This window comes from Orcinus orca, chromosome 2, assembly GCF_937001465.1.
Source record: "Orcinus orca chromosome 2, mOrcOrc1.1, whole genome shotgun sequence".
Lineage (NCBI taxonomy): Eukaryota > Metazoa > Chordata > Mammalia > Artiodactyla > Delphinidae > Orcinus > Orcinus orca.
In genome coordinates, this window is record NC_064560.1 from 189936632 (window position 1) to 189958272 (window position 21641).

Below are 21641 nucleotides of genomic sequence, written 5' to 3' on the forward strand. Positions count from 1 at the left end.
CACATTCCTCTTCAAGCCAAGGGCTCCAGGACGTTCCCCTGGGCCGGCCCACAGCAGAGCCAAGTGCTGTGAGCTTCCGCCCAGCGCTTGCCTCTCCTCGCCCTCAGGAACGGGCCGGGGCTTCCTGTGTCCCTGCGGAAAGCTCCCTTTGTGTCCCTGCGGAAGTGTTTCCAGGTGTTGCCCAGGGAAACCACAAGTGACTTCCTCTCCACCTCCTCCTCCCCCCTCAGCGTGAGGAGCAGGGGTGGGAACAGAGTCGTGTGGCTGCCACCCGTTTAGGTGTGTACGGCAGCCGAGGGAAATCGAGGCTGGTGTGGACAGAGGCTTACAGGAACTTAGAGCCAGTGGATGGGACACAGCCCTGTGAGAAATTCCGAGTATCCAGCCCTCCGTCCACCCGCTCGCCCTCCTCATCTTTTCAGCTCATCTCCGGTTGTGGCATCACAATCATCTGGGGCTGTAGGGAGGCCCTGAGGGGCTTTCGGGGTGGATGGCGCTCATGTTCTCCTAAACTGGACCCCAGGAAGGAAGCATGGGGCCAGGGAAGGGGTAAGGGGGTGGGGCACTGGGAAGAGGGCAGAATCCGTCCCTCTGGTCAGCTTGGAACCAGCGTGGCTGCAGGTGTCAAGGAGTGACGCCAGGCCATCTGGTGTGCAGCTCTTCTGCATGGTCGGGGACAGGCTGGGAGGTAGGCTCTGGAGTCCAGAAGTCCCGGGTTCGAATCCCGGTTCTACCACTCACCAGCGCCCTGGCCCCGGGCAAGCTGCTTCCTCTCCTAAACCTCAGTTCCTCATCCACAAAATGGGCCGATGGCACTTGGGTCTCTGTAAATAAGATAAGTAAGTAAGATAGAGCGTTAGACACTGCCTCTGTGCACTGTGTGACACATGGGTGCTCAGTAAATGTTCATCTGGGTCACAGTGTGCTTTAGTCTCATGGTTTCCGTTATACCCAGCTTCGCATGCCCTCCCCTGCTTGGACCATAAGCGATGTTCTAGAAAGGTCACGGGTGCCAGAATCCCTGGAGGCCTGGTGCTGTGCTCATCCCCAGGGTCAGGGAGAGGGAATTAGTCTCTGCTAGGTGCCTCCTATGTGCTGGGCCCTGGGTTTCAGGCACTTTGCAGACAAGAGGATTTTTTTAAAATAATTTATTTATTTATTCATTTATGTAATTTTTGGCTGCATTAGGTCTTAGCTGCTGCACGCGGGTTTTCTCTAGTTGCTGAGAGCAGGAGCTACTCTTCATTGCGGTGCGCAGACTTCTCATTGCAGTGGCTTCTCTTGTTGTGGAGCACGGGCTCTAGGCGTGTGGACTCCAGTAGTTGTGGCACGTGGGCTCAGTAGTTGTGGCTCACAGGCTCTAGAGCGCAGGCTCAGTAGTTCTGGTGCACGGACTTAGTTGCTCCACGTCACGTGGGATCTTCCCGGACCAGGGCTCAAACCCGTGTCCCCTGTACTGGCAGGCGGATTCTTAACCACTGTGCCACCAGGGAAGCCCCAAGGGGATTGTTTTAGTCAGTAAATATTTGGGTACCAGACTGTTGTGGGCCTTGGGGATCCAGGTGGGAACAGGACAGCCATGGAGCCTGCCCTCTGGGACCTTGCTGGGTTAATCTGAGCAGATAATTTCATGGTCCACTTTATGTAGCATCTCCTGCCCTTACCACACAGCTGAAGGGTAGGTGAGGTGGAAACGCCAGCCGCGGCCCCCCGGGCTCTGCCCACCCACATGAGGCGTCACTGGGCTTGTGAACCAGAGCCAGGGGCACCCAGCCCCAGCCTGCATCTGGTGCCCACCAGGTCTGATGCTGGATTTATATCGACACCGGGCGCAGCCATGCTATTCCCACTCTGAGCCACAGAGGCTGGTAATCGGGCCTCCTGGGCCAGCTGTTTGTTGTGGGAGAGGAAAAGGAGAAGGAGCTCTTCCTCCCGTGGAAACTGTGGGCTGCGGCCCAGGTGCTACCCTGCAGTGGCCGGCCGGTGACCCGGAGCCCCAGCCCGGCTGGGGAAAGCCCTTAGTACAGGCTGTTTGTGGCTGACGTACAGTCTGAGACGTCCTCCTGCCCTGTGGGCCACACCCTTGCCCTCCAACTGGACTCCTCCTGCCCCCATAAGGGTAAAGAAATCACATCTTGTGTTCTGGGATGCTGGTGCCTGCGTCCACCATTATTATAGTGACCACATCTAATTGGGGACTTGCTGTATGTCCGGCGTTGAGTGAAAAATAGGGAATTCTTACAGGGCTCTTATGGGGCTTCTGTGTGCCATGCCCTGCTCTAAGAGCTTTACATGTATTCCCTCATTTAATCCTCACGACAACACGTGAGGTGGGGACGATGGTCATCTCCATCTTATGGAGAAGGAAAGGGAAGCACAGAGAGGTTAAGTGACTTTCCCACAGTCACCCAGCTACTAAGTGGAGAGCAGGTTTCCAAACTGGGCAGCCCTAACTACTGCCTCTTTGTACTGTGCACTTACATTCAGTCCTCGCAGCTGCCTTGTGAGGGAGGCATTATCATTATCCCCATTTTACAGAGAGGAAAACTGAGGCTCGGAGAGGCTGTGGGACTTCCCAAGTCACACAACCATCATGTGGGGAACCACGCTTCCGCCCTGTGCCCCTTGAGCTAGGGATGCCATCCCGAGCCAGTCTACTTGGGAGCGGAAGCCCAGGCCCTGGGAGGTTCTTGCACGGTAACAGGCAGTAAAGCTTATTATTGAGCACTTGCAGTGAGCCAGGCAGGGTGCTTCATGCAGATGAACTCACTGAGTCCTCAGGACAACCCTGGAAGGTGGGTACTGTTATTATCCCCACTTCCCAAGTGAAGAAACTGAGGCTCAGAGAGGTTTAGTTGCCCAAGATCACACAGGAGGAAGGGGCAGAGCCAGGATTTGCACACTGACATTCTGACCCCAGATGTGCTGAAGGGACAGCACTGTAGCCCAACCAGGGGATTCTTTCAGCTCCTTCCTTTGAAGCCCGTGAGAAAATGCTTGCCTCCGCCTGGGGTGTCTTCTAGCTTCTGCACAGGTGCCAAAGAACTTGAGTCTGTGTTGAGCAAACCATGTTGAACTGAGTTGAATTATGGGCCTTTGGGACCTGGCATGCGTTCTTCAGGCCTCGGATGGCACAGCTAAACCTTTTCTTCCTTCAGCAGCATAAAACTCGGTGCGAGCCATCTGAAGGTTTCGGGAAGCTTCCAGGGCTTCTTCTCCCCACCCCAGCCCCATCTTCTACATAGCACTGACAGAGCCGTGCTGACGGGGAAGAGAGAGGTCTGCTTAGTCTCTCTGAACCCAGTAAGGGATGCTGCAGAAATGGAGCTCTAGAAAACTCTGGGCCCTATTCTCTCCTCTTAGCCGCTCGGCACATCTGGGAACACAGTGGAGAAGCTGCTGGTGCCGTGGGCTCATGTACATGTGAAATTCCACACGCGGTTCCTGTCTGCTCCAGGCCGCCAGAGACACACGGCACTTTATGGTGGAAATGATCTTGTTTTTGCCTCGGCCGCGGGGGCCACCAGAGAAATCACACGTTCGGTAGATTGTCCCGTAAGTCAAGGTCAGGATTTCAGAGAAGTGCCTTTGTCAGCCACTGTGGAGTGCTGAGGTGTCAGTTCACACCTAGTTAGAACAGACACTGGCTGAGCACTGTTATTTTTTAATATAACAGCTTTATGGGAGTGTAATTTACTTACCCTGATGTTCATACCTTTGCAGTATACAGTTGAGTGGTTTTTAGTCTACTCACAAAGTTGTGTAACCATCCTCACCCCCATCAGTTTTCTTTAGCACCCAAAAGGAGCCCCCTACCTATCAGCAGTTATTCTCCATCCTTCCCCCATCTCCTGGCAAATGCTACTACTCTACTTTGTCTCTCTGTATTTATCTATTCTGGACATTTTATATAAATGGAATCATCCAATAAGTGGCCTTTTGTGTCTGCCTTCTTAGCGTGATGTTTTCAAGGTTCATCCACGTTGTGGCATGTGTCAGTCCTTCATTCCTTTTTATGGCTGAGTAATATTCCATTGTATGGATGTACCACATTTCTCCATTCATCAGTGGATGGACATTTGTATTATTTTCCCTTTCTGGTGATGAGTGGTTTATACAAACAGCTACTAAAGCATAGTAGGGAAAGGGGGGGGTCTGTTTCTATCTTTTAATCTAAATGAAAGCGGTTTTTCTCTGAATTCTCTGTGGTTAACAACAAATGGTCTCTGAATACTAGAGTTAAAAGGGATTTTGGGAATTTTAGACCTTCTTATATTCCAAAGCAGGAAACTGAGGGGAAGGGGCTTGCCCAAGGGGCGGTCTTGACCAGACAGAGCTGGGCATCTGGACCACCTGCCCTAGAATCTGCTCTGTGATGACCCTGCAGCCAGGCCCGTGCAGTGCAAGCTGGGAAGTGAAGGGGCCCAGGACCCACCATGCACCAGGCGTGTGCTGGGGTCCTGAGGTCACACAAGCTCCCTTTGAGATAGAAGGAGAACTTCCCCCCCCCGCCCATAAGGATATAGGGGTGTGTTATGGATCCCACGAGCAGGGAAACAGCTGGACTCCCCCAGGGTCCGGACTCGGGACCTCCATGAGTGTTGCGGCTCTTGTCTTCATTTCTCCACACCTGCCTGTCTCGTTCTGCTCTTTGGCTGCAGACCGGCTTTTCTCAAATTCACTGTCAGTGCACACGGCAGATCGTGGCCTCCCACTGGCCCCAGACTGACTCCTGACAGGTCCTTCTTCCCTAACTTGGTTCACTGGTGTTGTATCTGAATTCCAGAGTCCCGAGAGAGAGAGAAAATGCTACAGTCCCAGAGGTCAGGGGTCCACCCCTGGTCAGAAGCCGTGCTCGCCAACACGGCTTTGGTGGCCCCCGGGAGGGTGGGTTAGAGGGAAGGAGGGCTGAGCCCACATGCCTGCACCCCTTGTAGGTGTCTATGACAAGTACCTCCAGCTTCATCAGGACATGATGGATGGAACCCATCTCAGATGCAGGAGAAATTGATAGACGTAGGTCTCTTATGCAGTGGTGGGAAGGATGCTCCTGGCTGGGCACCAGCAGTGACTCCCACTGAACCGCTGCCACCACGCCAGGATTGGGGAGGTGGGGAGCTGGGATGCACCCAAATGTTCAAGAACTCACCATCAGAACTGTGACCCGGGGACCATGAGGCCGCTGCCGCAGCTGATCTCTAGCGCCCCAGCACCACGCAGTGGACACGGGGCTGCCAGTACAGCCTGAGGGACCATCTCTGATTCCCACTCAGCTAGCACCTGGGCACGGACGTGCTACTGCAGCAGGACTAACATCCCCAGAGCCCTGCTTAACAGTGGTGCATCTAAAGCAGCAGAAAGGCAGCCCGGCCCCACCTCAACTCTGCTTTTCAAAGGGACCCAACCTGAGTCCAGAACTTCAGCTGCAAGGGAGTCTGGGAAACGCCTCTGCAGACGCAGTAGGAGGAAGTTGGCCTGGGGAATGCTGAGGACCCACTCAGCGTGTCCACCCCTGTGGGAGCTGCAGCGAAGCGTGGAGAGAAGCAGTACAGCCAATCTTAGCTGATGACTTAGCTGATGACTTAGCCAATCTTAGCTGATGCCAGAGCAGCTCTAGCGAGGGACTCGTGTGGCTTCCAACCTCCTAGTGAAACAGAGGAGGGGACAGGGCCCCGACCTGTAGCTTCATGGAGCCCCAGCCCCGCACTGTGCTTCACACCTTATATTTGGTGCTTAGATTCTGCACACAGCCCTGCTGGGTGGCTCGTGTGGTCCCCGTTTCCCGGGGGAGGAAACGGGGGCTCAGGAAGCTGCACACAGGTGAGTAGGGGCCACGGGCAGGGCTGGTACCGCAGGCCTGCCTGACCCCCGAAGTGCCGTCCTCGGCCTGGTCCCAGTGTCGCCTTTGGCCAAGAGGGCCCGCAAGCTGGAGCACCTGCGCTGGAGTGCAGGGGGCAGCCAGCTGTTGGGTCTGCGTGGTTTGTAAGCACCAGGAGCCCACAGCCCGGCCCTGAATGTTTGCTGGATGTTTAAAGCGAGCGTGCCTGCCAGCGCGAGGACCAGCAAGCGTTCTTCACTTCGCTGGTGTTCGTGGGACCAGCGGCCTCTGTTTCACCCTCCCCGGGGCCTCCAGATTCAAGGTGTGGCCTTCAGAGGCGGGACAGTGAGCTCTGTGCTTTTTGCCTTTTTTTAGTCTCCCCACAGATCCTTGGAGTGGGTGAGGCGGGGCAGTTACCACCTCACAGACAAGGACAAAAGGAGGCTCAGAGAGGGTGAGGGTCCACCTGCTGCCACACAGTTGCGAGTGACAGAGGATGGAACAGCTCTCTTTGGCCCCAAGCCTTGGGATTCCTGAGGCGGAGTGCAAAGCTGGCCATAGCTTGGGATCATCGTTAGAATCAGGGAGTCGACGAACCGACCCCAGCTCTGGGACGCACTTACATCCAGTCCCAGAGCTGGACATGATAGGGGCTGTGGACACGTACGCGGAGCTGGGGTAAGGGTCCCTGGGAGCTGCACCAACCGAGGGAACTCTGGGCCCGGCTTCTCTGTTGACTGGGAGGTCCCGGTCTGTTTGTCTGACCTGTCCCCCTCTCCTGTGTGGGAGGATGCTTCTTGGGGAAGCACAAACAGGGTTCCGGAGGCTGAGCCGTGTTACCCGAGTGTGCGGTGTGAGGGGGAGACTGGGCCAAGGGTGCGTCCCTGGGGAAGGGCTCTCTCAGCCCCCGCAAGCTCTCCAGGTCCCTGCACTGAGCTGCCAGGGCGTCTATTACCAGGCCTTTGGTCCCTGTGCACTCAGCCCTGACTGCCCACATCTCCGTGTCAGCCCTCAGCGGGGCCTGCCTTGCTGAAGCCTGTTTCCTCTCACATCCTCCCTTTCAGTCTTCTCCTTCCTCCCCAACCTCAGCCTGGCAGCTCGGTTTGATTACAGCCCTGACTTGTCTGCTTCCCATGGGGCCCCTCCTTGCCCCTCTAATGCCTTCAGCGTCAAAAGGCATCCTCCAGGACTCAGGACAGTGTAATTAAGAGGCTTTGGTTTTGGACTTCTGGGTCTGCCACTTCCTAGCTGTGTGACCTTGGGCTAGATGGCTTACTTCTCTGAACCTCTTTTAGTCTTCATAAAACCACCCAACCCAGTGCTTGAGTAGTAGATACTCAGCAACTGGAAGTTAATTAACCATTAATATCAACAAAAGCTAAACTTTGGTGCTTGCTCTGCACCAGGCGTTGTGCTAAATGTATCTCCCATGTTGGCTCACTTCAGTCTCACAAGAGCACTGAGAGGTAGACAGTGAGCACAATGAAACTCTTGTTATCCCCATTTTGCAGGTTAGAAAACTGAGATACACAGAGGCTAAATATTTTTCCAAGGTCACCCAGGTAGAATATGCCAGAGCTGGTATTTGAAGCTGGCAATCTAGCTACCATTAACCCTGGGGCTTCTGTGCCCCTCAAAGACCCATCAATTTAATGGTAAGTCTAAATTTAAGGATAAAACAGAAGTAGATTAAAAGTAACTAAAAATTATTGATTCTAAAGTTCATTAACCCCTAAGGAATAAGAAAACTTTAATGATTCCCCTTCTTAAGAGGATTTTTCTGTTTCGATCACAGCCATGAGCTGAAAGTATAAAGCTCTATGCTGACGGTCGACACCTCTGTCAGCCAGTGGGTAGTGAAAGGACTTCCACAGGCTTTGAAATCACAGGACTCAGAGGGCAGGCGAGCAGTATAGTACAGAGGACCCAGGATTTAAACTCTAAAGACCTGCATTCAAGTCCAGGTACTACCTCTCACTTTGTGATGTTTACGTCACTGAATTTCACCAAACCTTAGCTTACTTACCTGTGAAATGGGGAGATATGAAAAATAGAGTGTTGATATGGAAAGTAGAGTATTTGTGAAAACCACCTCCGAGATGTGTGAGGCACAACACAAATGTTGAATAATGATGAGGGGTCTGTTCATTAATCCAGCCTGGACAATGCTCCACCTTCACCTGCATCCCCTTGCCTCCCCACAAGGGCCAGACTAGAGGCCATTGGCTGGGAACGCAGGGTCTATTTGTGACTCTGCCACTAATTTTCTGTGAGATTTGGGCAGTTCATTAACCTTCATGCATCTTGGTTTTCTTCTTTATAAACAGTTAAGCAAGTGAGATTTATCTCAGGAATGCAAAGCTGATTCAACACATGAAGAACAATTAATGTAACACACTGTATTTTTAGACTAAAGGGTGAAAACCACATGATCATCTCAACAGACACAAAAAAGCATCTGTCAAAATCCAACACCCTTTCTTGATTTAAAAAAAAAAAAAATTCAACAAACTAGGAATAGAAGCAGGTTTCCTCAATCTGATAAAGGGCATCTCCAAAAAAACCCAAAGCTAACGTCATACTTAATGGTGAAAGACTGAAGACTTTTCCCCCTAAGATCAGGAACAAGACAAAGATGTCACTCTTTCCTCTTCTATTAAACATTGCGCTAGAGGTTCTGTCCAGGGTAAATAGGCAAGGAAAAATAAAACGCATCCAATTTGGAAAGGAAGAAGTAAAGCTGTACTCACAGATGACATGATCTTATATATAGAAAATCCTAAGAAATCCACCCAAAAACCCCCACAACCCTATAAGAATTAATAAACTTGCAGAATACAAGGTCAGTATACAAAATCCAATTGTATTTCTATACATTAACAATCTGAAGATGAAATTAAAATTTCATTTACAATGCCCTCAGAAACAACAAAATACTTAGGGATAAATTTAACAAAGGTAGAACAAGATTTGTACACTGAAAACTATAAAATATTATTGAAAGAAATTAAGGAAGATTAAATAAATGGAAAGGCATCCTGAGTTCATGGTTGGAAGACTTAAAATTTTTAAGATGGCAGTAGTCCTCAAGTTCATCTACAGATTCCATGCAATCTTTATCAAAATCCAAGCTAGCTTTTTTTTGCAGAAATTGACAAGCTGATTCTAAAATTCATATGGAAATGCAGGGGACCCAGAATAGCCAAAACAATCTTGAACAAAGTTGAAGGGCTTCCTGATTTCAAAACTTATTACGAAGATATAATAATCAAGACTGCCTGGTACTGGCATGAGATAGAAATATATATCAATGGAATAGAATTGAGAGTCCAGAAATACACCCATACGTTTAAGGTCAGTAATTCTTCATAAGGGTGCCAAGACAATTCAATGGGGGAAAAACAGTCTTTTCAACAAATGGTGGGCTTCCCTGGTGGCGCAGTGGTTGAGAGTCCGCCTGCCGATGCAGGGGACACAGGTTCGTGGCCCGGTCCGGGAAGATCCCACATGCCGCGGAGCGGCTGGGCCCGTGAGCCATGGCTGCTGAGCCTGCACGTCCGGAGCCGGTGCTCCGCAACAGGAGAGGCCACAACAGTGAGAGGCCCGCGAACCGCAAAAAAAAAAAAAAAAAAAAAAATGGTGCTAGGAAAATTAGATAGCCACATTTTTAAAAAGAAGTTGGACCCCTAATTCACACCATATACAAAAGTTAACGTGAAACAGACTTAAATGTAGTAGCTCAATATATGAAACTCTTAGAAGAAAACATAGGTACATAGTTGTGACCTTGGATTAGACCATGGTTTCTTAAATATATCGAAAGCACAAGTAGCCAAAAAATAAAATTAAAAAAAAACACTTCATCAAAATTAAAAACTTCTGTGACTCCTAGGACACTATGAAGAGAGTGAAAAAACAACTCCTGGAATGGGAGAAAACATTTATAAATTATATTTCTGATAAAGATCTAGTATGTAGAATATATACAGAACTCTTAGAACTCAGCGATATAAATGGGCAAGGCATCTGAGTCAACAATTCCCCAGAGAAGGTTTACAAGCAGCCAGTAAGTCCATGAAGGATGCTCAACATTATTATCAGTCATCAGGGGAATGCAAATCAAAACCACAGTGAGATACCACTAATCACTCACTAGAATGGCTACAGCAAAAGACAACCCTAAAGGCTTGGCAAGGATGTGGATATATTGGGACCCTCGTATACTGCTGGTGGGAATGTAAAATGGTAAAGCCTCTTGGAAACCAGGCTAGCAGGTCCTCAGAGAGTTAAACATAGAGTTACTATATGGTGCATCAGTTCTACTCCTGGTTATATACTCAAGAGAAATGAAAACCTATGTCCACACAAAAACTTGTCCATGCATGTTCATAGCAGCGTTATTCATAGTGGCTAAAAAATAGAAATAATCCAAATATCCAAGTGACGAACAGATTAAACAAAATACAGTATATTCGTATAATGGAATATTATTTGGCCATAAAAGGGAATGAGATACTCCTTCATGCTACATCATTAATGAACTTTGAAAACATTATGCTAAGTGAAAGAAACCAGACACAAAAGGCCACATGTTGATTCCACGTATGTAGAATGTCCCGAATAGGCAAACTACAGCGATTGGCAGAGCTTGAGGGGAGGGGGAATGGGGAGTACTGCTAAAAGGGAGTGGGTTTCTTTTCAGGGTCCTGAAAATCATCTGGAATTATGTAGTGATGGTTACACAGTTTTCTAATATACCAAAACCCACCTAATCGTACACTTTAAAAGGGGTGAATTTTATGATATTTTAATTATCTCAGTTTTTACATGGAGTTAATCTAGAATGGTGGTTCTCAAAGGGGCGAGACAAGCAGCATCAGCGTCTTAATTATCTCAGTTTTTTTTTTATTTTTTTAAATTTATTTTGGGCTGTGTTGGGTCTTCGTTGCTGTGCGCGGGCTTTCTCTAGTTGCGGCGAGCGGGGGCTACTCTTCTTTGCGGTGCGCGGGCTCCTCACTGCAGTGGCTTCTCTTGTTGCAGAGCACGGGCTCTAGGCACGCGGGCTTCAGTAGTTGTGGTTCACGGGCTTCAGTCGTTGTGGCACACGGACTTAGTTGCTCCGCGGCATGTGGGATCTTCCCGGACCAGGGCTTGAACCTGTGTCCCCTGCATTGGCAGACGGATTCTTAACCACTGCGCCACCAGGGAAGCCCTGTCTCCGTTTTTAAATGGAGTTAATCTAGAATGGTGGTTCTCAAAGGGGCAAGACAAGCAGCATGAGCAGCGTCTGGGAACTTGTTAACAAATGCAAATTCTTGACCACCCCCCTCCGCCCCCCCCCCCACCCCCAGCCCAGTTCCAGAGCTGCCAAATCATTAGCTCCAGGGGATTCTGAGTTACACTCAAGCTCGAGAACACTAGTCTTAGACCTATGCTCTCTAGGTCATGTAAACACTCCTAGTTCCAGGGTCCATGAATATCTACATCATCTGGTGACACACACATCCCCACGTACCGTAGGTTAACCACTCTAGGTAGTTAACTATCCAAATTATTTTGTTTGAAGTTTTTCATTAGCAGCTGCATCTGTTCTTATGTTTTTCCCTCCAGTATGATTAGCCATCTGTTTTGTTAGAGTTCATTTTAAAGATTTTTTTTCACATAATTAAATTGTAATTTCCTACTTCAAAAAAGAAATCTGAGAGTGGAAGAAACACCAGCAGCCCTTCTTTCATGCTTACATTTGCACATCAGTTGGCATCCACAGGGAGCATCTCTCAGATGTCCCTGACATTGCACTTGAAGGGATGGCAGTTGGAAGGGGGGCTGGAGGGGCTCCTGGTGGTGTCAGAGGAGAGTGTCCCTCAGGATAGACATTGTTCTGTAGCCCCCCAAACTCTATCACTTCACCCATTAATTAGTCCAGACTCTTAATGTTAGAGAAATCCAACTCAGGCTGGTTTAAGCCAAAGGGCCCGTAGTGGCAGATTCACTGAGAGAATCTACCTTCAGGCAAAGCTCAACATGGGGCTCAAATGGTTACAAGACCCTGGGACATCTCTCAGCAAGGTTTTCCCTGTATTGGCTTCACCCTCTGGCAGCTTGCCAAGGTGACCACCAGCCATCTATGCTTACCTCCCATCGGATTAACCAGTGCACGAGTGGCGCCTCTGGCTGAGGTAAGGATTGCATTCGGCTGCATGTAACAGAAAATTCATGTGACAAAGCCTTCACCTCAAAGGTTTTATTTTTATCACATAAGAAGTCCTGAGATGAGGGAGTCTCGTAGCTCTGTCATACCACTGGTGTCCCATTTCTGTTCTTCCATCCTTAGCAGGTGACTTTTGTCTTCAAGGTTGCCAAGTGGCTCCTGTGGCTTGTATGTTCATGTTCCAGGCAGGAACAAGGAGGAAGGACACAGGGCAGGAGACACGTGTCACTAAGCCTGTCTCTTCTTATCGGGAAGATAGTCACCTACCATGTAGACATCTCCTTATATCTCATTGTCCAGAACTGTCCATGGCCACTCCTACCTGCCAGGAAGCCTAGGAAATTAAGGTTTTTAGCTAGGAACCTACTGTCCAAAGCAAAATAGGGTTCTGTTAGTAAGGTGGAAGGGATAATAGATATTACAGACAGTGATTCCCGGCAGAATCCACACATGGGTCTCTAAATGGGTTATCCATCCAACCCCAAACCCATGTAAACCACTCAACGGCAAGGGTTGTTGATTTGTCCACTGGTGGATTCTCAGTACCTAGAATAGTGCCTAGCACTGAGAATGAGCACACTGAGTAATTATGGAATGCATGATTAGCCAAGCTGGACTCAACACACCCACCCATAGAGCTAGGAAGTAGAGTCAGCCCTCCAAACCACATGGCTGATGTGGAATGGAGGGTTCGTTCCCTAAGGGAACATTAGCATGCTGTTACCAGGAGTGGGGCGTGGATGCTAGGCAGATAAGAGCAACGAATGCCCTGCCCAACCCAGCATTGCTCGGGCTAGCCAGTTCTTAGAGATAGCCAACTACCCATCCAGAAGTACACTTTTCATATGCAGACTACCCCGTCCGGAGCTCAGTACTCTGAATCGCTGGCCTCTGTCTGGCTCTCGCACTCCAGGAGGTACTAGTTCTTTGCCCTGATCACTGCAGGGTCAGTACCGGACGACTGGAGACAGCCCCTGTCCCCCAGAGCCCGCTGAAACTGTTCAAACCAGCCAGTCCTAGGCCTGCTCACCCTGCCTTGCATTTACTCGTGGAAACCACAATAAGTATTTCGGTGTCTGGTGTCTTACGGTGCCTCATTAAACAATGGAGACGCTGAAGACAGGTGGAAGGTGTGGGTGGGGTGGGGCACAGCATGACCACTGTGAAAGTTTTCCACACTTGGACCATGACGCACAGTAATAAATATCTTACACACGCACACAGATATCTATAAAAAGGAAACAGAAGTCTTCAGAATAGTATTTAACTCGTTTACCGTAACTCTAATACTTTTTTTTTTTTCCTTTTTAAGGATATGCTAGTTGCCACCCACTTAATTGATTTCACAGTCCGCGAATGGGTCTCATCTAACAGTTGGAAAACACAGCCATAGGGCAGGTCTGATGGAGCATTGTTTCTTAGGAAACAGTGGTGGGCCATGAGGCTTGCCAGCCGGGTGGGACCAGATCAGGGCAGATGTCCAAACCGGATTCAAAACCCATGCTAGACAAACAGACAAGCGTCAGCTTCAATTTGATGTCTGCGAAAATAAATTATCCTTCTGCTGTGGCATTTATATATATCTACAAAGGCGCTCCTGAGCATATAAGTGTCCAGGGTTACAATTCCTCAAAGTGGATTTTTCCCTTACATACAGTGTTTTAGGTCAATTCTGGAGATGCCCTAGGCCTTCCCTGGCGGCCTGGATGAATTGGGATGTGGGCTGAAATTTTGGACAGACTAATCAGGTAGGAAAACTTTCTGCTGTTTGTGCAAGGATTACAAGGTGCAGAAAGGTATATGTAGAGGAAGATCTGGGAAGACAGCTGTTTTTCTAGATGTAGCATCTAGGATGAACACGTGAATGGATTTGCTGATTTCTAGCTAACCATATTCTCCTGATTCGTTATTATAAACAGGCTGGGTTGTTTTTTTTTCTTAGCAAATATGTTCTCAGTGACAGAAAGATTCAAGCACAGATTTACAGAGCTAAAACTGCTACTGCCAGCCTACTTTGCAATTTTTTTATTGAGCTGTAATTTATAAACCATAAAATTCATACTAATAAATATACAGTTCAATGTTTTTCAGTATGTTCACGAAGTTGTGCAACATCACCATATAATTTCAGAAAACTTTCATTACCCGGAAAAGAAACTTCATACCCCTGAGCAATCACTCCCCCCCCGTTCTCCACCTCCACCATCCCCTGGCAACCACCCGTCTACTTTCTGTCTCTATGGATTTGCCTCGTCAGGACATTTCATATAAATGGAATCATGTAATATGTGACCTTTTGTGTCTGGCTTCTTTCATTTTGCACAGTGTTTTCTAGGTTCATCCATGTAGCATGTATCAATACTTCATTCCTTTTTATGAGTGAAAATTCCATGGTGTTTCTATAACTACATTTTGTTTATCCATTTATAACTTGATGGATAATTAGGTCGTTTCCACTTTGGGGCTATTATGAATAACGCTGCTATGAACACTTGAGTACAGGTTTTTGTGGGACATATTGAGGAATTGCCAAACTAATTTCCAAGAGCCTGGACCATTTTACATTTCCACCAGCAGGGTATAAGGGTGCCTATACTCCCACATCTTCACCAATACTTGTTATTATTTATCTTTTTGATTATCGTTATAATTGTGGGTCTGAAGTAGTTTTGATTTGCATTATCCTAATGACTAAAAATGATGAGCAGCTTTTCACACGCTCATTGGCCATTTGTGTATTTTCTTTGGAGAACCGTCTATTCAAATCCTTTGCCCATTTTTATTTTTCTTTTTAATTTTTAACTTTTATTTTTTTTTGGCTGCACCATGAGGCTTGTGGGATCTTAGTTCCCCAACCAGGGATCGAAACTGGGCCCCTGGCAGTGAAAGCGCCAAGTCCTGACCACCAGGGAGTTCCCCGTTTGCCCAGTTTTAAAATTGGGATTTTTTTTTTATTTGTTATGTGTTCTTTCTATATTCTTTTTTTTTAAATTTATTTAATTTATTTATTTTGGGCTGTGTTGGGTCTTCGTTGCTGCGCGGGGGCTGTCTCTAGTTGCAGCGAATGGGGGCTACTCTTCGTTGTGGTGCACGGGCTTTTCACTGCAGTGGCTTCTCTTGTTGCGGAGCACGGGCTCTAGGCGTATGGGCTTCAGTAGTTGTGGCACGTGGGCTTAGTAGTTGTGGCTCGTGGGTTCTAGAGCACAGGCTCAGTAGCTGTGGCACACGGTCTTAGTTGCTCCGTGGCATGTGGGATCTTCCCGGACCGGGGCTGGAACCCGTGTCCCCTGAATTGGCAGGCGGATTCTTAACCACTGTGCCACCAGGGAAGTCCTCTTTATATATTCTGAACACTAGATATTTTGAGTTAATTTTTGTATATGGTATGAGGTAGGGGTCAAATTTCATTCTTTTGCATATCTGTATACAGTTGTCCCAACACAATTTGCTAAAAAAATTACTATTTCCCTATTGAATTGTTTTGACACTGTTGTTAAATATCAATTCACCTTAAATGTATGGGTTTATTTCTGGACTGTAAATTCTGTTTCATTTTTCTATATATCCTTAGGCCAGTAGCACACACTCTTGATTACTGTAGCTCTGTAAGTAAGTTTTAAATTCAGAGCATGTAAGTTTTCCAACTTCATTATTTTTTCAAGATTGGTTTGGCTATTCTGGGTCTCTTGTATTGCCGTATGAATATTAGAATTAGCTTGTCAGTTTCTGCAAAAATGTCAGCTGGGATTTTAGTAGGGATTGCATTGAATCTGTAGATCAGTTTGGAGAGTATTTCCATCTTAACAATATATTTTTTTTGGGGGGGGGGTGCGTGGTACACGGGCCTCTCACTTTTGTGGCCTCTCCCGTTGCAGAGCACAGGCTCCGGACGCACAGGCTCAGCGGCCATGGCTCACGGGCCCAGCCGCTCCGTGGCATGTGGGATCTTCCCGGACCGAGGCACGAACCCGTGTCCCCCACATTGGCAGGCGGACTCTCAACCACTGTGCCACCAGGGAAGCCCCATCTTAACAATATTAAGTCTTTCAATCCATGTACAAGATGTCTTTCCATTTATTTAAGTCTTCTTTAATTTCCTTCAGCAATGTTTGTTAGTTTTCAGCATACTAATCTTCTGTTGTATTTATTCCTAGGTATTCTATGTAGTTTTTCTTTTTGATGCTATTGTAAATGGAAATTGTTTTCTTAATTTCATGTTTTTGATGTTCATTGTTAGTGTGTAGAAATACAACTGAATTTTGCATATTGATCTTGTATCTTGCAGCTTGGCTGAATTTGTTTCTTAGTTCTAACAGTTTGTGTGTGTGTGTGTGTGTGTGTGTGTATTCCTTAGAATGTTCTCTATACAAGATCATACCATCTACAAATAGGGATAGTTTTATGTCTTCCTTTACAATCTGAATGACGTTTACTTATTTTCCTTGTCTACTGTTCCTGGCTCAAACCTCCAAAACAATGTTGAATAGAAATGATAAGAGCAGATATCCTCATCTTGTTGAAGGCTTTCAGCCTTTCACCATTAAGTATGATGTTAGCTGTGGGGTTTTTATAGATGCCCTTTATCAGGCTAAGGAAATTTTCTATTCCTAGTTTGTTAAGGGTGTTGGGTTTTGTCAAATGACTGTTTTGCCTCAATTGAGATGATCGTGCCATTTTGTCCTTTATTCTATTAACGTGGTGTATTGCATTGATTGAATTTCATATGTCAAACCAACCTTACATTCCTGGGATAAATCCCCCTTGGTCGTGGTATATAATCCTTTTTATGTGTTTCTGGATTCAGTTTGCCAGAATTTTGTTAAGGATTTTTGCGTTCGTATTCATAAGGGATATTGGTCTGTAGTGTTATTTTCTCTTGATGTCTGGGTTTGGTATCAGGGTATTACTGGCTTCACAGAGCAAATCGGGAAATGTTCCCTCCTTCTTTATCTTTTGGAAGAGTTTTATGAAGGACTCATGCTAATTCTTCTTTAAACATTCGGTGGAAATACCCATGAAACCATCTGGTCCTGGCTTTACTTTAAAGGAAGCTTTTCCGATTACTGTTTCAGTCTCTTGTTATATGTCTATTCAGATTTTCTATTTCTTTTTGAATCACTTTTGGTAGTTTCTGTCTTTGTGGGATTTTTCTGTTTCACGTAGGTTATCTAATTTGTTGGCACACTGTTGTTCATAGTATTCCTTAATAATTCTTTTCATTTCTGTAAGGTCCTTAGTGGAGTCCCTCTTTCGTTCCTGATGTTAGTAATCTGAGTCTTCTCACTTTTTTTCTTGGTCAGTCTAGCTAAAGGTTTGTCAATTTTGTTGATCTTTTTAAGAACCAACTTTTAGTTTACTTGATTCTGGGTTTTGTTTTGTTTTTCTATGTCACTTACTTCTACTTCAATCTTGATTATTTTCTTTCTACTTTTTTTGAACTTAATTGGCTCTTTTTGTTTCTTAGGGTAGAAAGTTAGGTCACTGATTTAAGTTCTTTCCTCCTTTTTAATATAGGAATTTACAGCTGTAAATTTCTCTCTATGCACTGCTTTCACTGCATTCCATAAGTTTTGGTATGTTATGTTTTCATTTTCTTTCATCTCAAAGTATTTTCTCATTTCCCTTGTGATTTCTTCTCTGACCCATTGGTTGTTTAGGAATGTGTTATTTAATATCTACATATTTGTAAATCTTCCAGTTTTCCTTCTGTTATTGCTCTCTAATTTCTTTCCAATGTGGAATGGTTGTAGAATATACTTTGCATGATTGAAATCCGTTTAAATTTATTGGTGCTTGTTTTATGACCCAACATATTGCCTATCCTGTAAAATGTTCCATGTGAACTTGAAAAGAAGGTATATTCTTCTTGAATGTATATATTAATGTTTTTCATCAGATTCGGAAAGTTTTTGAGCGTGAGTTCTTCAAGTATGCTTCCTGCCCCTTTTTCTCTCTCCTCTCTTTCTGATACTCCCGTTATGCATATGTTGGCATGTTGGGTGGTGTGCCACAGGTCTTTGAGGCACAGTTCATTTTTATTTACTCTTTTTCTGTTCCTGACACTAGATAATCTCAGTTCACTTATCTCCAAGGTCACTGATGTTTTTCTTCTTCCTTTTCAGATTTGCTATTGAGCCCCTCTAGTAAAATTTTCATTTTAGTTATTGCACTTCTCAATTCCAGAATTTCTGTCAGCTCTTTTTTATAAGTTTTACTTCTTTATTGATACTCTCTGATGAGAAATCATTCTCATGCTTCCCTTTTGTTTTTGAGACATTTTTAAAACTTCTTTGTGCATATTTAAAAATAGCTGATTTAGGGGCTTCCCTGGTGGCGCAGTGGTTGAGAGTCCGCCTGCCAATGCAGGGGACACGGGTTCGTGCCCCGGTCCGGGAAGATCCCACATGCCGCGGAGCGGCTGGGCCCATGAGCCATGGCCGCTGAGCCTGCGCGTCCGGAGCCTGTGCTCCACAGTGGGAGAGGCCACAACAGTGAGAGGCCCGCGTACCACAAAAAAAAAAAAGCTGATTTAAAGCCTTTGTCCAGTAAATCCAATATCTGGAATTCCTCAGAGATGGTTTCTATTAACTGCTTTTTTTCCATGTATAAGCCTTACTTTCTTGTTTCCGTGCATGTCTTGTAATTTTTGTGGTTGAAACTGGACATTTAAAATAATATGTTTATTAATCTTTTCCTCTCTTTATGAATTGTTAAATAAAAATACCAATGAAAAACTTAAAAATAAATAAATAATATAATGTGGAATAAGAAGAAGAAGAAGGAATCACATCCTTCCCCTTTCCCAGGACTATTTGTTGTTGCTTTATTGTTGTTGTTGTTTGTTTGGTGACTTTTCTAATTCTGTAAACTCTATATTCTTTGTTGCCTGACCACTGAAATATCCGTGAGGTTAGCCTAAGTTCATCTAATGATTGCACAGAGATTTCTTTAGATGCCTGGGTGAAGCGAGTGTCCCAGTCTTCGCTGATGGGCTCTGTGTGCGTTTGGGGGCACGCCGTTAACACCCAGGCAGGCAGTTTACAACTCCATCTTGGCCTTTACTTCTTGTTTTCTCTGAGTCTCAGTTTTAGGCAGAAGTGAAAGCTTAGGACGTTCTCAAGTCTTTCCTGAGCCTGAAAATAACCCTGGGAACAGCCCTGCGCGTGCTCATGGACTTTCAGCTTCCCAGAACTATGTGGGAGCTTTTCCAGGCCCTCTATGGATATCTCACTACCAGCTTTTCCTCTTAAGCTTTTTCATTAACCTATTGTTTGTCCAACTGTTATCCAGCACCTCAGGCTGCACAGTTTTCCACAAGTGCCCCTGACTGTTTTCAACAATGCCCTCAAGGAAAAGGCTTTTCATACTGGGTGAGCTCTGATTCAGGTAAAACAAAGACAGCCTTGAAAGTGGGGTCTTCCGGGAAACCAGCAGACAGGTCAGATAATGCCAATCCTCTTGGGAATGGACTTGGAAGGAGCTCTAATCCTGTCCTACCCTTTCTGGTGGATGCCAGGCTACTGGTTTTTCAAGGCTACTCCAAAGCTGATGAAAGGGAATGAAAACAGGGCAAGTTAAAATTCTATATAAAGTTCACTGTTCTTACTAATACCCAGCCAATTTTCTTAAATAAACACTCCCTGGATTGCTACAAGGCTTTGGTTAATGTCCAGAGCTCTAAAACAAGTTGAGGGGCTTTCCTGGTGGCTCAGTGCTTAAGAATCCGCCTGCCAGTGCAGGGGACACGGGTTCGAGCCCTAGTCCGGGAAGATCCCACATGCCGCGGAGCAACTAAGCCCGTGCACCACAACTACTGAGCTTGCGCTCTAGAGCCCGCGAGACACAACTACTGAGCCCACGTGCCACAACTGCTGAAGCCCGCGCGCCTAGAGCCCGTGCTCCGCAACAAGAGAAGCCACCGCAATGAGAAGCCCGTGCACCGCAACGAAGAGTAGCCCCCGCTCACCGCAACTAGAGGAAGCCCATGCGCAGCAACAAAGACCCAATGCAGCCAAGAATAAATAAATAAATTTTAAAATAAATAAAATAAAACAAGTTGACTCTGACCATTTTTGCTAGTGTTCTCATTGCTTTTATGGAGGAGAGAATTTTCAGAGGTCCTTCCTCCACCATTTCATTGGCATCACCCACAAGCCTATTTTGAGCTTGCATGTGCTCCAAATACCCAGTGGCTTCTTAAGGACACTGTGCTTGCACTCAGTGGCTTTTGAGGCCACTTCTCCTCTGTTGAATTGTTTGCGGATTCCCTTGGTAGGGGCCAGCGAGGTCATGCCTGCCAGCAGGACACCACATTTTAGTCTTGCATCTGCCACTGGCTATGTGACCTTGGAGCAAAGGAGCTGAGAGTTCCAGAGCACCTGCTGTGCCAGGCTCTGCGCTGGCTGTTTTACGTGCATTGTATCATGTCATTTTTGCAAGAACCAAGAAAGAGATAATGTTGCCATTTAACAGGTGAAGAAACTACTAAGATGCAAAATGCTTAGCACTATGCCTCCTACACGTAGCAAATATTCCCTGCATCAACTATTGTGCTGTTGTTACTTACAGCTGTTATTGTCAGAGGAGGAAGTGGAGTTGAGAGGATTGCTCAAGGTCATTTGAATTCCAGCCCAGGTCTGACTCCAAAGCCTAGCTGTGTATTCTGCATCCCCATTCCAGCTGCCCTGTGCAAATCTGTTTCAGCTCTGGGTCTCACTTTCCTCATCCTGTCAAATAAAGGATTTGGACTGACAGAGGTTATTCAGTCAACAAACACTTAACTGTCTTGCTAAGATCGCTTCCAGGTTGACAGTATGAAGGTGTGTGATTCTGTGAAGTCCGTTGCTAGGAGTCACATTCGTAGCATTCTCTTGTTTGGCTTGAAAAAATAAACCGACGGGTAGACTGGCAGGTGTATAACCCAGTGTGTGTTTCTCTCCTCCTCCCTTCTGGCTCCGCCCCATCCCTCTGCAGAGGCAAGAGGGGACAAAGCCAAGTGGGTGTTGACCTGGCCACTCATCTTCCTCCTGTGCGTCACCATCCCCAACTGTAGCAAGCCCCGCTGGGAGAAGTTCTTCATGCTCACCTTTGCCCTTGCCACGCTGTGGATCGCTGTCTTCTCCTACCTGATGGTGTGGCTGGTGAGTGGCAGAAGTGGGGGTGGACCGTACGGACAGCTCCTGCCTGGCGCCTGCCGGCGGTGGGAGAGCTGGTGTCAAGAGCACGCTCGACGCTGCTGTGCCACCTTCGGCAAGTCGCCTACCTTAACAGACCTTGGCTTATTTCTCAGTAGGAAGGGGTTTCAGCAGAAGTGCGCGGTGCTGTGCTGTGCATCAGGGATACCCAGATGGACGCGGCATGGTCCGTGGTGGCCATAGGAGGCAGATGAACCTGCACACGAACAGCCTGGGACACGCCGCTCTGGTGTGATGGGAAGAGGGGTGGTGGGGAGTCTCTGTAAGAAGCCCTGGAGGGCTAATCCCTAGGCTCCCTTCCTTTTCAGTATCCATAGGGGAATGTGATGGAGACTGGAGTCAATGGGAGACAAACACAAGGCAGCCCTTTCCATGCCGCCTGCCAGGAGATGCTCCTGTCCCCTTTCTATGTCCAGGC

General features: G+C 46.9%; 1 protein-coding gene across 3 annotated transcripts in view; it reads left to right on the plus strand.

Annotated features, from left to right (window-relative positions):
• SLC24A4 (solute carrier family 24 member 4) overlaps positions 1-21641 on the plus strand; it is a 640065-nt gene that overhangs the window by 135804 nt on the left and 482620 nt on the right. For all 3 annotated transcript variants that reach the window (XR_007475862.1, XM_004262348.2, XM_033419093.2), the window contains exon 13: positions 21003-21169. Coding sequence is in view for 2 of the 3 variants with exons in the window: in XM_004262348.2 (XP_004262396.1) it covers positions 21003-21169 (167 nt within the window). In the remaining variant the exon portion in view is untranslated. The remainder of the gene's footprint in view (positions 1-21002; positions 21170-21641) is intronic.